General features: G+C 45.4%; 1 protein-coding gene across 1 annotated transcript in view; it reads right to left on the bottom strand.

The window, feature by feature from the left end:
- Positions 1-15,878, bottom strand: part of crim1 (cysteine rich transmembrane BMP regulator 1 (chordin-like)) — a 184,881-nt gene that overhangs the window by 35,100 nt on the left and 133,903 nt on the right. The window contains exon 7 of the mRNA XM_071382060.1: positions 8,454-8,651. Coding sequence (XP_071238161.1) covers positions 8,454-8,651 — 198 coding nt within the window. The remainder of the gene's footprint in view (positions 1-8,453; positions 8,652-15,878) is intronic.

Here is a 15,878-nt window from a genome sequence, read left to right as displayed (position 1 = left end):
TAATATCATATCGTAGGGTGCTGGCTCACCATATTTCACAGTCATGGACACCAGCACAAGGTTTAGTTATGACAGCTTTGACAAGTTCCTGCCTGATGCCTGTCACCCTGCCTGGTTGGCTGCTATCTGCTGTATGGATCTCCTCTCTGCTGAGCACAGTGCCAGGACCAGTGCTGTGCTGTGATGATAAATATGACGAGGGTTGTACAAGGGTTGTAGAGGAGACCAGACCAGGAAGTGGGAGGAGGTGGCCAGGAGGAGGTAGGAGGACGACAGGTGGAGGTGGGGAGGAGGTGGCCAGGAAGAGTTACGGGGAGAACAGTCAAGGTCAGAGGAGACACCAGTGAGTAACTGCTGCTTCTTCATCTCAGAACCCAGAACCAAATCACATGTGCACTGGACAGTCTACCCAGCAAACTGGGAACATTCCCGTCTCCCTCTCTTCCAACCCTCGCCACTCAGCACATACCCAGATTGTCATGCGCCATTGCAATCTTCACTCTCACTCTCATTTACATTTTACATTTTAGTAAGTTAGCGGACACTCTTATCGAGAGCTACTTACAGTAGTGAGTGCATACATTCTCTCCCACTACTCTCTCCTCTTCTGTTCTATCATCTGTCTCTTCTGATAAATCCTTCTCCCTCCTGTCTCCTGATTTTGCCATCTTCGACCCAACTCTCTTCCCTTTCCGCATCCCCTTTACTCCCGGCTGGCTAGGCACTCCCCATCTGCTCCGTGACTGAGTGACTCATTGCAAGCTTACAGAAGAGGGCTGCGGGCAGCTGAGCAAAAATGGAGGAAAACCAAACTTCCGGAGGACCTTTCATCCTTTCACTACCTCCTCTCTACCTTTTCTTCCTCTGAATGCGCTGCTAAAGCCACTTTCTTTCACTCTACATATCAAGCTTCTGCCTCTAACCCTAGGAAACTCTTTCCACCTTCTCCTCCCTCCTTAATCCTCCACCCCCTCCTTCCTTCCTCTCTGCGGACGTCTTTGTCAAGCACTTTGAAAAGAAGATTGATGACATCCACTCCTCATTCACCCAGCCAATTGAGCACTGATTCCACTCGCACTTAACTAACTTTCTCCCCTCTCTCTCCAGATGAAATGCTGTGAGGTTCGGCCACTGGTGAGGTTTGGCTTCCCGACAACCTGCCCACTCGACCTGATCCCCTCCTCTCTTCTCCAGACCATCTCTGGAGACCTTCTCCCATTCCTCACTTCCCTTATCAACTTATCCCTGACCACTGGCTGCGTCCCATCTGACTTCAAAATGTCCCGAGTCGCTCCCCTCCTCAAGAAACCCTCTACTCCTCTGACGTCAAAAACTACAGACCGGTATCCCTTTTTAATTTTTTCCCCAAAAAACTTGAGCGTGCTGTCTCTGACCAATTCTCTCGCTATCTCTCTCAGAACAATCTTCCTGACCCTAATCAGTCAGGCTTCAAGATTGACTGCTCTTCTCTGTGTCACAGAGGCTCTCCGCACTGCCAAAGCTGACTCTCTCTCCTCTGTTCTTATCCTAGATCTATCCCCTGCCTTCGACACTGTGAACCATCAGATCCTCCTTTCCACCCTCTCAGGGCTGGGCATCTCAGGCTCTGCACACTCTTGGATTGCATCCTACCTGGCAGGCCACTTCTACCAGGTGACATGGAGAGGATCTGTGTCTGCACCATGTACTTTCACTGCTGGTGTCCCCCAGCGCTCGGATCAAGGCCCTCTCCTCTTCTCTCTCTACACCAAGTCACTAGGGTCTGTTATATCCTCACATGGTCTCTCCTATCATTGCTATGCAGGTGACACTCAACTACTTTTCTCCTTCCCTCCTTCTGACACCCAGGTGGCGACACATCTCTGCATGTCTGGCAGATATCTCAGCTTGGATGTTGTAACAGCGAATGGGGATCCATATAAAATAATAAAATACCCCCAAATAATCACCACCTCAAGATCAACCTTGATAAGCTGGAGCTACTCTTCCTCCCGGGGAAGGCCTGCCCGCTCCAAGACCTCTCTCCACAGTGTCCCCCTCCAAGAGTGCAAAGAACCTTGGCGTGATCCTGGACAACACCCTGTTGTTTTCTGCCTCAAACCTGTGACTTTCTCCTGCAGGTTCATGCTCTACAACATCCTAAGAGTACAATTCTACATCACACAGGAAGTGGTGAAGGTCCTAATCCAGGCAATTGTCATCTCCCATCTGGACTACTGAAACTCACTGTTGGCTGGGGTACTCGCTTGTGACATCTAAACCCTGCAACTTATCCAGAAGGCTGCAGCCCGCCTGGTGTTCAACCTTCCCAAGTTGTCCCATGTTACCCCGCTCCTACACCAACCCGAGCACTCTGTTCTGCCACCTCTGGTCTGTTGGCCCTTTCACCCCTCCCGCTCATCCCAGTCCAAGCTCTTCTCTGCCCTGGCACCCCAATGGTGGAACCAGCTTCCCCCAGAAGCTAGGACAGCAGAGTCCCTGCCAATCTTCCGAAAACATCTGAAACCCTCCCTACCTCTTCAAGTTATATATCTTGAAAACTGATTGCTGACATGAAAAACATTTTGGGACTATATTAATTAACAATGTACTAATGAAACAAATACCAAAATATTGTTTTTGGGTGGTTTTCCTTTAAGATGAATGCACTTTAAGATGTAAGTCACTCTGGATAAGAGCTTCTGCTAAATGACTAAAATGTAAATCTGTAACAACCCCCACAGAACATTCCCCTAAGGTTCTTATTTGATTTCTAGGTAATGTTAGAACAAAATGTGTTCTGGGGACATTCTTGCAACATCAGTTGAATGTTTTATACAAAAATGGTGTTATCATCAGCACAACTGGACAGTTTCTTTTGTTTTTAGAACTTTTGGGACAACCTAATGAATGTTCTGGGAACGTTCACAGAACCAATTTTGGTTTGCTGGGTAGTCCATCACCAGAGACTATGAATGAAATGATGCACAACATAAGTAGTAGAAATAAAACATACTGATAATGCTAATAATAACAATGCTCAATCTATTGGAAACCATTTAAAAGTAAATAGATAGTAGCCTATAGAGAGAAACATTTCATTAAACATAGGCAAAACAAAATTGTTGCTGACAATTTGGGGTCACTTTGTGATGAATGAATTCCTGGTAAACACAAAATGGCCAGGTAGGGAGGGAGAGTAGGTCTTTCTGAAAACAACGCAGTACCAATTATTCTGGAGTTGCACATTTAATTAAGCCCCAGCAGATAAAAGTAACAAAATTATAAAACCATTTTTCCCCCATCTGCTTTCCTCTCAAGGTTATTTGTCTCTGACGAACACCTCCATTCATTTATTTCAGGACTTTTAGATGTTATGATTTAAAAATCAGCACTCTCTCTCTGATTTCATTAACTAGCTAAAAACTAGGGCTAAAACAAGGTATCCCTATTAACAAACAATTAGTTGGCGGGCTGACAACAGCCTAGTGGCTACAGTAGCAGAGGCATGGTAAAAGACTATACACACAAACAGTTACAAAACACACACACACACACCTGTTGAGGTGGGATTCCGCTATAAGTTATGCAGCATTAAGTATCGCAGAGGCTTCCAGAAGGCTTCATCCTAATATGACAGCCTTCATTTGCTTAACTACACATAGTGCATCTGGTACAATACCCACCCTGACATAAAGGGAGTGTCATATTGAGGAAACCACCTCTCCTAACAAATAATAATTATGAAATAAAAATGCATAAAGAGCTGGCCTGACTGTGGAGGAGCTAAATGAAGCTGCCGGGAGCACAAGGCCGTGTTCCCTGGGGCCACTGGGACAAGGGCAGGGGTGTGTGTGTGTGTGTGTCTACTGGCTGGGAGGTACAAGGTCAGGGGTGACAGTGGCAGGACCTGGCTTGTGTTTACCTGGTTGTTCCCAGAGGCCCAGACACAGTACACACCGAGGCCCAGACCCAGTACAAAGAGGCCCAGACCAGTACACACAGAGGCCCAGACCCAGTACATACAGAGGCCCAGACCCAGTACACACAGAGGTCCAGACCCAGTACACACAGAGGCCCAGACCCAGTACACAGAGGCCCAGACACAGTACACACAGAGGTCCAGACCCAGTACACACACAGAGGCCCAGACCCAGTACACACAGAGGTCCAGACCCAGTACACACAGAGGCCCAGACCCAGTACACAGAGGCCCAGACACAGTAGACACAGAGGTCCAGACCCAGTACACACAGAGGTCCAGACCCAGTACACACAGAGGTCCAGACCCAGTACACACAGAGGCCCAGACCCAGTACACACAGAGGCCCAGACCCAGTACACACAGAGGCCCAGACCCAGTACACACAGAGGTCCAGACCCAGTACACACAGAGGTCCAGACCCAGTACACACAGAGGCCCAGACCCAGTACACACAGAGGCCCAGACCCAGTACACACAGAGGTCCAGACCCAGTACACACAGAGGTCCAGACCCAGTACACACAGAGGCCCAGACCCAGTACACACAGAGGCCCAGACCCAGTACACACAGAGGTCCAGACCCAGTGCACACAGAGGCCCAGACCCAGTACACACAGAGGCCCAGACCCAGTACACACAGAGGTCCAGACCCAGTACACACAGAGGCCCAGACCCAGTACACACAGAGGTCCAGACCCAGTACACACAGAGGTCCAGACCCAGTACACACAGAGGTCCAGACACAGTACACACAGAGGTCCAGACCCAGTACATACAGAGGCCCAGACCCAGTACACACAGAGGTCCAGACCCAGTACACACAGAGGTCCAGACACAGTACACACAGAGGTCCAGACCCAGTACACACATAGGACCAGACCCAGTACACACAGAGGTCCAGACCCAGTACACACAGAGGTCCAGACATAGTACACACAGAGGTTCAGACCCAGTACACACAGAGGCCCAGACCCAGTACACACAGAGGTCCAGTCCCACAGCTCACACTGACTGATCCAGCCTCAGGTTTAAAGCTGATGGGCTCTAACAGGCAACAACTGCATGTCACAAACCAACACTGCAAGTTGGTGACTACATTGGTGTAAATCAAAAAACCATTGTAATAGTGTTTGAGTAATATTTGATATGGTAAATAGATGAGGCAATCCCATTCATTGTTTCTCAGATGATTCTAGATGGCAGTGAAATAAGGTTGAGGCCCTAACCAGTGAGAAGTGGGGGATCTCTATTAAGGGTAGCCTGCTACATATCACCAATGTCAGGAGTTTTTGTTGAGGAGGCAGAGTAAGGTCATGAGAGGGATAACGATGTGAGGGCATGCATTAAACTCTGCTGCTCCCTGTCATCATAGCATATCTCTCATAGAGTATCTCTCACGTCCCCCACCAAGACACAATGGTCAATATCCCCAATAGCACAGATGGTGAAACCCATCCATGAATGGAATACAAATATGAATAGGTGTTTGGGAGAAATCACATTTTGCAATTATATTTATTTTTCATCTCCCTTAAAACATTGTTTAATTAGAAGTCAATCAAAGCCAAACCTATCCTAGTGACAAAAAACATTATGCCCCATAGGGATTCCATTCCCCAAACTCCTATCAGTAAATGTAATGGCTGTAAATGTGTGTGAGCACGAGCATATCAAAGAAGGGAATAATATCTACACCGACCTATCTATCTCAGCTTTGATCTGAAAAACCCTGGAAACATATTGCTCGAATGAAGAGGACAGAACACACAAAAAAATCATTATCAGCAACACAAATAGTGTGCCTACTGTGAAATAGTAGTATTGAGTGAACCATTTTGAGCTTATTTCACCTATTTTACATAATACAGAAATAAAATACGGTCTATAAATGCATAAATACATATGATCTGTTATTATTCATATTACCGATCAAAGTGCATGGCCAGGCATGTGACGATTGGGTTAGCGTGGGAGGACTGGGGACAACATGGTGACCCTACCTGCCTCTCCCTCTCTAGGTATGAGGCTCGGTCAGTCAAAAAAACACATAATTTCTTCAGAGGCAGACAGGCACATAAAAACTTAATGGAAGGTGGTGGGGGTGAGCGTGCTCACCATGGGGTAGAGGCAACGGGACCTGAAGGCATTAAGACATGGCATGGGTCACTGCCCTCCTCTCTCCCTTCCCTTCCCTCCCCCCCTCCCTCCCTTCCCTCCTTCCCTCCCTCCACCCACCCCAGGAACACATTATTGCAGACACAGGAGTGGAAATGACCCCAGGCCAGTGAAACTAGCTACCTAAGTGGAGATCTTTGCATCCTGATTACAAAACAAAACTCACCACAAATCCACTGGGTTGAGCTTGTAATGTATTACGTTGCTAATTTTAAATTCCTTGTTAGTCATTGATTTTGTTTTAAAATGCTTTGATAGTCTAATATTGGACTGTTTAATTGGAGGGAGAAGTGGAGTAAGTGGGAAATATTAATCTGTCTCATTAATGATATGCGATTCATTTACTAATTCCCCTGTTGGTCCCTGTCAGATCATCCATCCACTGACTGACTGCATGATAGAGTCCAACTCATCTAAATACAAATACTATTTATCACAGCAGATATATCCTTCAAGTTACTGTGCGGTAAGTCAAGCATTCAAGGCCACAGTATTGAGAGTATGCTAATGCTAATAGGGGTCTTACAGTTCATTGTTTAACAGCTAACAATGTTAAGCTGTAACAATCAAATCAAAGTGTATTGGTCACACATATTTGCAGATGTTATTGCATATGCAGGGAAATGCATGCGTTTCTAGCTCCAACAGTGCAGTAATACCTAACAATACAAAAACAATGTATCCATATCTTGCATCACTCATTTTGGCATTTGCTGACTCTTGAAGATTTGTTTCATCATGACTTCCACCTACGATGTTTTGACTGGTTATGATTAAAGACATTTTTATACACCTATATACGTTTGGTAAAAGGCCATTTGACACAGTGCTTGTTAACATTTTATTTACCACTGAATGCCTTGTTTTTCTTTAGGAATAAGGAATTGACATCTGTATATCTAGAACTCTTTATATTTAAAACGTTTCCAGGGAATGTTCCGATTCAGTACTACCGACATAATAACCGACTATGTTTTGTAACATCAAGGTTTCTCTTTATCTTGTGTTATTGTAAAAATAATTTCCTAACACAGTCGACTAATATTCTTTCAAATAAAATGTACCTGTGTTCAAGGCTCTCTTGTACTGATAATGCTGTTTTTTTTTATGTCCATAGATAGTGTTCCTGGTATCCATTAGATAAGGGGTTATACTGTATTACAAACGTGGTACATGGCTACAAAGGTAAAAGAGACTATAATCAACCAAGATCTTCACCTACAGTACCATCGATCCAATATATGCTTGTGTGTGGGTGTGTGTGATATAGAAACCGGCAGCATACTACACTGCGCTAGCCCCTTGAACCTTAGATGTAATCTCATCAGTGATAGGAAGCCAGAGAGAGCCTTAGAAAGATAACACAACAACTTCCCCAGATAGCTTTGCAAAAATCCATAATTCAGACTTGCCTAATAAAAGATTATGATTCTGTAAGCCGCTAAGCTCACTGCTTCCACTAACCAGACAAACGAGCAACAAGCAGCAACCTAAGTCCCCAGTGTGGTCTTCCCAAACCAATATGAGAATAAAGGAGATAATGTGTTATTCTGATACACATGCATGATGAAACTAAAGCAGTGCATGTTGGGGGAAAAGAACACCAGGGAAGATTTGTGTGTCACCGTTTGTATGCAGATTGCTGCTGTATGACACCAGCGGTAGAGGAACCGAGGCACGCACCTGCTAACTGAAATTATGCGATTCTGCTCAGCTTCAAATAGATGTGCCTGGATTTCCCTAGATTTCCCTGGTCGGGCTGATTAGGAGCCCTTCACAGACTACTGTTCTACTGCTACTATCTGATTATTTGGATGTTTGGATTTTTACCAGGGAGTAAACAAAGACGTTAACATTAGAATCTGTCTGTCCACTGAGTCACACTGCACTGTCAAGTAGATAAAACATACAGACACATAGACAGGTCCATATGGATAAAAGACAAATAAACATAAAATGTACAATACACAACGGCAGAGAGAGACAGGGGTAATGTGGAGAGAGAAAAAGCGAGAGACAGAGAAGCAGACAAACTGAAACTTAAGCTGAGAGAAAGAGGCAAAAAATGTAGACAGAGAGAAAGTAAAAAAGAGAAAGAGATAGAAACAGGCACAGCTAGCATGAGAGATAGAATTAGACAACAACTGAGTAGAGACATACTAGGAGATGCAACCAGACAGAGGCAATGAGACAGACACAAACAGAGACAGACAGGTTGAGGTGAGAGGGCATGTCAGGTGGCGGTGTGTGTTGCTCTCCTTACACACACACACGCACACGCACACGCACACACACGCACACGCATACACACTTACCCTCACACACTGGACAGCACTCTCCGGGTACAGTCACTGGGTTGAGGCAGCTGTGCCCACAAGCAGCGGCCACACACCGGGAGTCACCACTCACACACTGGCAGAACGTACAGTCGTCCTCACGCCAGTGGTCTCCGTGTGCTAGGATCTCCCCATTCACGTAGCAACCTGCGAAGTTCAGCACTGGGTAGATGGGGTCTGGAAAAGAGATAGTTGGAGAAAAATATTGATTAAGATTAAAGACCCCAAAACAATAGAACAGGAGCCCGTAACTTGAATCCAAGATGGAATAGCAGTCGGACGTGTGTTTTTGTCTTGTCCCGTCCTGTCCCTTGTTTATATCGTTTTCTTCGTATATATTTTATATATTTTAATCTCACCTTCCATCTACGGACTGAATATACTCTCATGCAACCCGTACCCAATGTGGTACGGATCTGCTATTTTTATACTTTAGAACCAGAACCCCGATCAGAAGCTAGCCAGCTAACTAGCTACTAGCTAGTAGTCAGTTAGCCACTGCTAGCGGTCCTCACCGTTAACTCGGACATCAGCCAGCCTCAACCCAGTCAATTCCTGCCAGTCTGAGCAAGGCGATATCAACTCAGAGCATGTCTGACTGCTTTTTCTCTACCACATCTCCGGATTCCTACCGCAAGCTCTGAACCTTTACACCGGTTCATCACAGTTAGCTAGCTGCTATCCGAGTGGCTACTCCTAGCTAACGTCTCCGTCCCGAAGCAAGCACCAGTTAGCCTGGACCTAGCCCAGAGCTAGGCCCATCTCCCGGCTAGCCAAAGAGTTCCACCAGCCAATTCTTGGGCTACAAAACCTCTTTTGCAATTTGGCCTGGACCCTTTACTGCCAACACGGAGCCCCGCCGATGCATCACGACTGGTCTGCTGACGTAACCGTCCGAGGTGGTTTCAACAGGCTCTTCCGTTGCGAAGTCGCCGGATGCTCATCTGCTATCCCCGGCCCGCTAGCTGTCTGAATCGCCGTGTCTCCAGCTTGCCTAGCGTAGCAGCAACTACAGAATTGGCTCCCTGACTCATCTAGTGCTACTCTTTGGACCCTATGATAACTGGGCTACACATGCCTCTCCCTAATGTCAATATGCCTTGTCTATTGCTGTTTTGGTTAGTGATTATTGTCTTATTTCACTGTAGAGCCCCTAGCCCTGTCCAATATGTCTTAGATAGCCCTTTTGTTCCACCCCCCACACATTCGGTGATCTCACCTGGCTTAACTGGTGCCTCTAGAGACAAACCTCTCTCATCGTCACTCAATGCCTAGGTTTACCACCACTGTACTCACATCTAACCATACCCTTGTCTACATTATGCCTTGAATTATGCCAAACCCACTGGCTCCAGGTCATCTATAAGTCTTTGCTAGGTAAAACCCTGCCTTATCTCAGCTCACTGGTCACCATAGCAGCACCCACACATAGCACGCGCTCCAGCAGGTATATTTCACTGGTCATCCCCAAAGCCAACACCTCCTTTCACCGCCTTTCCTTCCAGTTCTAATGCTGCCAATGACTGGAACGAATTGCAAAAATCACTGAAGCTGGAGTCTTATATCTCCCTCTCTAACTTTCAGCATCAGCTGTCAGAGCAGCTTACCAATCACTGTACCTGTACACAGCCAATCTGTAAATAGCACACCCATCTACCTCATCCCCATATTGTTATTTATCCTCTTGCACTTTTGCACCCCAGTATCTCTACTTGCACATCATCATCTGCACATCTATCACTCCAGTGTTAATGCGAAATTGTAATTATTTCGCCTCTATGGCCTATTTATTGCCTTACCTCCCTACTCTTCTACGTTTTCACACACTGTACATATATTTTTCTGTTGTGTTATTGACTGTACGTTTGTTTATGTGTAACTCTATGTTGTTGTTTTTGTCGCACTGCTTTACTTTATCTTGGCCAGGTCGCAGTTGTAAATGAGAACTTGTTCTCAATTGGCGTACCTGGTTAAATAAAGGTGAAAAAAAATCAATTTTGCAGAGATCAGGAGATCCCTCTTCCTCGGGTTGGTGCCCATATAATACCAGGTCAACTCTCACCCTACTTACTCCACAGACTCTCACTAGACTGTATAATACTGTAATAGATGTCATGACTCTGACCGGACATTTTCCTCTGTCAAACAGTTTGAGGAAGAAGTGAAGCAAGGAAACGTAATAAAAAAAACTTGGTTTGCTATAATCTTGGTTAACCCAGAACTAAAATATTGTGTAATTTTGTCAGATTCTCGATTAAGGTCTGGGGGCATATGTGTAAAAAAAGGTATTGTCCACAAAGTTTACATCCTCGCAAATGGAAAATTCGCATCCAAGACCCCTCCCCCAGTTTAAGACCCTTCACCCAACCTTGATACGTCCAAATAACCAGTGACGAAAACCTAAACACCGGAACTACTGCTGCTCGTTACCCCATTCCTTCCCGACAGATTCTATGGTACCAGTTATGTTTACATAAACTGAGTGTACAAACATTAGGAACACCTTCCTAATATTGACTTGCACCCTCAGAAAAGCCTCAATTAATTCGGGGAATAGACTCTACAAGGTGTCGAAAGCGTTCCACAGGGATGCTGGCCCATGTTGACGCCGATGCATCCTTCCCACAGTTCTTTGAGTGGTTGACCATTCTTGATACAGACGGGAAACTGTTGAGTGTGAAAAACCCAGTAGAGGTGCAGTTCTTGACACACTCAAACCGATGCGCCTGGCACCTACTGCCATACCCCGTTCAAAGGAACGTAAATATTTAGTTTTTCCCATTCACCATTTGAATTGCACACATACACAATCCATGTCTTAATTGTCTCAAGGCTTAAAAATCCTTCTTTAACCTTTCTCCTTCCCTTCATCTACGCTGATTTAAGTGGAAGTGACATCATTAAAGGATCATAGCTTTCACCTGGATTCACCTTGTCAGTCTATGTCATGGAAAGAGCAGGTGTTCCTAATGTTTTTTACACACAGTGTATACACCATACAAAGCATGTGGACACCACTTCAAATTAGCGGATTCGGCTATTTCAGCCACACCCGTTGCTGACAGGTGTATAAAATCGAGCACACAACCATGAAATCTCCACAGACAAACATTGACAGTAGAATGGCTTTACTGAAGAGCTCAGTGACTTTCAAAGTGGTACTGTCATAGGATGCCAACTTTTCAACAAATCAGTTTGTAAAATTTCTGCCCTGCTAGAGCTGCCCCGGTCAAAAGTGCTGTTATGGTGACGTGGAAACGTCTTGGAGCAACAACGGCTCAGCTGCGAATTGGTAGGCCACACAAGCTCACAGAATGGGACCACCGAGTGCTGAAGCGCGTAAAAATCGTCTGTCCTTGGTTGCAACACTCAGTTCCGAACTGCCTCTGGAAGCAAAGTCAGCACAATAACTGTTTATCGGGAGCTTCATGAAATGGGTTTCCATGGCCGAGCAGCGTCGGGCTGGAGTGGTGTAAAGCTCACTGCCATTGGACCCAGGAGTAGTGGAAACACGTTGTCTGGAGTGATGAATCACAGTTCACCATCTGGCAGTCCGATGGACGAATTTGGGTTTGGCGGATGCCAGGAGAACGTATTCCTGCCTGAATGCATAGTGCCAACTGTAAAGTTTGGTGGAGGAGGAATAATGGTCTGTGGCTGTTTTTCATGGTTTGGGCTAGGCCACTTAGTTCCAGTTAAAGGAAATCTTAACAGTTTGGGGAAAGCCCTTTCCTGTTTCAGCATGACAATGCCCCCATGCACAAAGCGAGGTCCATACAGAAATGGTTTGTCGAGGTCGGTGTGGAAGAACTTTACTGGCCTGCACAGAGCCCTGACCTCAACTCCATCGAACAGGCTTATTCGCCCAACATCAGTGCTGACCTCACTAATGCTCTTGTTCTCTGAATGGAAGCAAGTCCCGCAGCAATGTTCCAACATCTATTGGAAAGCCTTCCTATAAGAGTGGAGGCTGATATAGCAGCAAAAGGGGGACCAACTCCATATTAATGCCCATGATTTGGAATGAGATGTTCCACGAGCAGGTGTCCACATACTTTTGGTCATGTAGTGTATCTGTCCACGAGAGATTAGGTTTGATATAAAGCTAAGGGATGGGGCTGAAGAAATGTAACCACGGTCAAGGGAGAGCAGAGCTATGGATGCAAGGACTGAATGTTCATGAGGTCAATATTACATTAATAAAAATGTTTGCTGTTGTAAATGACATTTGTCCCCAAAAGGTTAGAGTTTTATAGTTTAACCCCTGGGACTTGGCCTAAATGGATAGGGGCTAATTGAAATGTTTCTTACAGAAGAAATATGAAAAGCATTATGCATAAGCATGGTAGCAATTGAAAGGGAACCGTTTGGAGATCATGGGGAAATTATTAGACCAAAGTTGAGGACACAACAGTTCACCTGACATAGGACTGAATCCAAACATTAAACTGTTGATTTTATGTGAATTTTACATTTACTGTACTCTTCACCACATTTGTTGATAACAAAATCTGAAAATAATCTGTATACATTCAGAAACATAAGACTATTACTGGAAAATGTGAGAAAGGTGCAACATAAGACAAAAAAACAAAAATACAAGGGTTTGAGTGAGAGGACTAACTTGTGTCTCCAAGTGGCCATACACCTCTCCAAAGTGTGCACAGTTCCTAAGTTATTTCAGTGCACTTTTATGACAGGAAAAGTCTTGAACTCTAAGGTGTTTTTTCTCCTGGCTGTGCCGTTGAGGAACTAGAGCAAGCACTCATGTGCAAAAACTCAGCAAATAAAGAAACGTTCCTTTTTCAGGACCCTGTATTTCAAAGATAATTCGTAAAAATCCAAATAACTTCACAGATCTTCATTGTAAAGGGTTTAAACACTGTTTCCCATGCTTGTTCAATGATCCATAAACAATTAATGAACATGCACCTCTGGAACGGTCGTTAAGACACTAACAGCTTACAGACGGTAGGCAATTAAGGTCACAGTTATGAAACTTAGGACACTAAAGAGGCCTTTCTACTGACTCTGAAAAACACCACAATAAAGATGCCCAGGGTCCCTGCTCATCTGCGTGAACATGCCTTAGGCATGCTGCAAGGAGGTATGAGAACTGCAGATGTGGCCAGGGCAATAAATTGGAATGTCCGTACTGTGAGACGCGCTACAGGGAGACAGCGCTACAGGGAGACAGGACGGACAGCTGATCGTCCTCGCAGTGGCAGACCACGTGTAACAGCACCTGCACAGGATTGGTACATCCAAACATCACACCTGCGAGACAGGTACAGGATGGCAACAACAACTGCCCGAGTTACACCAGGATTGCACAATCCCTCCATCAGTGCTCAGAATGTACGCAATAGGCTGAGAGAGGGCTTGTAGGCTGAGGGCTTGTAGGCCTGTTATAAGGCAGGTCCTCACCAGACATCACCGGCAACAACGTTGCCTATGGGCACAAACGCACCGTCGCTGGACCAGACAGGACTGGCAAAAAAGTGCTCTTCAATGATGAGTCGCGGTTTTATCTCACCAGGGGTGATGGTGGGATTCACGTTTATTGTCGAAGGAATGAGCGTAACACTGAGGCCTGTACTCTGGAGCGGGATCGATTTGGAGGTGGAGGGTCCGTCATGGTCTGGGGCGGTGTGTCACAGCATCATCGGACTGAGCTTGTTGTCATTGCAGGCAATCTCAACGCTGTGCGTTACAGGGAAGACATCCTCCTCCCTCATGTGGTACCCTTCCTGCAGGCTCATCCTGCCATGACCCTCCAGCATGACAATGCCACCAGCCATAATGCTTGTTCTGTGCATGATTTCCTGTGTTCTGCCATGGCCAGCGTAGTACCCGGATCTCAATCCCATTGAGCACGTCTGGGACCTGTTGGATCGGAGGGTGAGGGCTAGGGCCATTCCCCTCAGAAATGTCAGGGAACTTGCAGGTGCCTTGGTGGAATAGTGGGGTAACATCTCAGAGCAAAAACTGGCAAATCTGGTGCAGTCCATGAGGAGGAGATGCACTGCAGTACTTAATGCAGCTGGTGACCGCACCAGATACTGACTGTTACTTTTGATTTTGACCCCCCTTTGTTCAGGGACACATTATTCTAATTCTGTTAGTCACATGTCTGTGGAACTTGTTCAGTTTATGTCTCAGTTGTTGAATCTTGTTATGTTCATACAAATATTTACACATGTTAAGTTTGCTGAAAATAAACGCAGTTGACAGTGAGAGGACGTTTATTTTTTTGCTGAGTTCAGTTGTTTTCTTTGGAACACAACCCTGCATCCTCACCAACACATAATTACTATTGTTGTTTTACGCAATCCAAAAACGATCCATTTCAAATCGTAATCTGGGTCAGGTGCGCATAATTTGAAAGCTGGTTCGATGACTAGCTAAATTATAAAATATGGATTAAATAAATACAAATTGAAAACGGGTTTTTATAAATTTTTGCAGATGTATTACAAATCAAAAACTGAAATACCTTATTTAAATAAGTATTCAAATCCTTTGCTGTGAGACTCGAAATTGAGCTCAGTTGCATCCTGTTGACATCGATCATCCTTGAGATGTTTCTACAAGTTGATTGGAGTCCACCTGTGGAAAATTCAATTGATTGGACATGATTTGGAAAGGCACACACCTCTCTATATAAGATCCCACAGTTGACAGTGCATCTCAGAGCAAAAACCAAGCCATGATGTCGAAGGAATTGTCAATAGAGCTCTGAGACAGGATTGTGTCAATGCACAGATCTGGGGAAGGGTACCAAAACGTTTCTACATCATTGAATACAGTGACCTCCATCATTCTTAAATGGAAGAAGTTTGGAACCACAAAGACTCTTCCTAGAGCTGGCCGCCTGGCCAAACTGAGCAATCGGGGGAGAAGGGCCTTGGTCAGGGAGGTGACCAAGAACTCGATGGTTACTCTGACAGAGCTTTAGAGTTCTATGGAGATGGAAGGATCTTCCAGAAGGACAACTATTTCTACAGCACTCCACCAATCAGGCCTTTATCAGGCCAGACGGAAGCCACTCAAAGGCACATGATAGCCCGCTTGGAGTTTGCCAAAAGGCACCTAAAGACTCTAAGATAATGAGAAACAAGATTCTCTAGTCTGATGCAACCAAGATTGAACTCTTCCAAGCCTCACGTCTGGAGGAAACCTGGCACCATCCCTATGGTGAAGCATGGTGGTGGCAGCATCATGCTGTGGGGATGTTTTTCAGTGGCAGGGACTGGGAGACTAGTCAGGATCAAGGGAAAGATGAACGGCGCAAAGTACAGCGAGATCCATGATGAAAACCTGCTCCAGAACACTCAGGACCTCAGACTAGGGTGAAGGTTCATCTTCCAACAGGACAACGACCCTAAGCAATCAAGACAACGC

This window comes from Salvelinus alpinus, chromosome 34 (genome assembly GCF_045679555.1).
Source record: "Salvelinus alpinus chromosome 34, SLU_Salpinus.1, whole genome shotgun sequence".
In the NCBI taxonomy this organism is placed as follows: Eukaryota; Metazoa; Chordata; class Actinopteri; order Salmoniformes; family Salmonidae; genus Salvelinus; species Salvelinus alpinus.
This window is presented reverse-complemented; position numbering and strand designations above follow the sequence as displayed.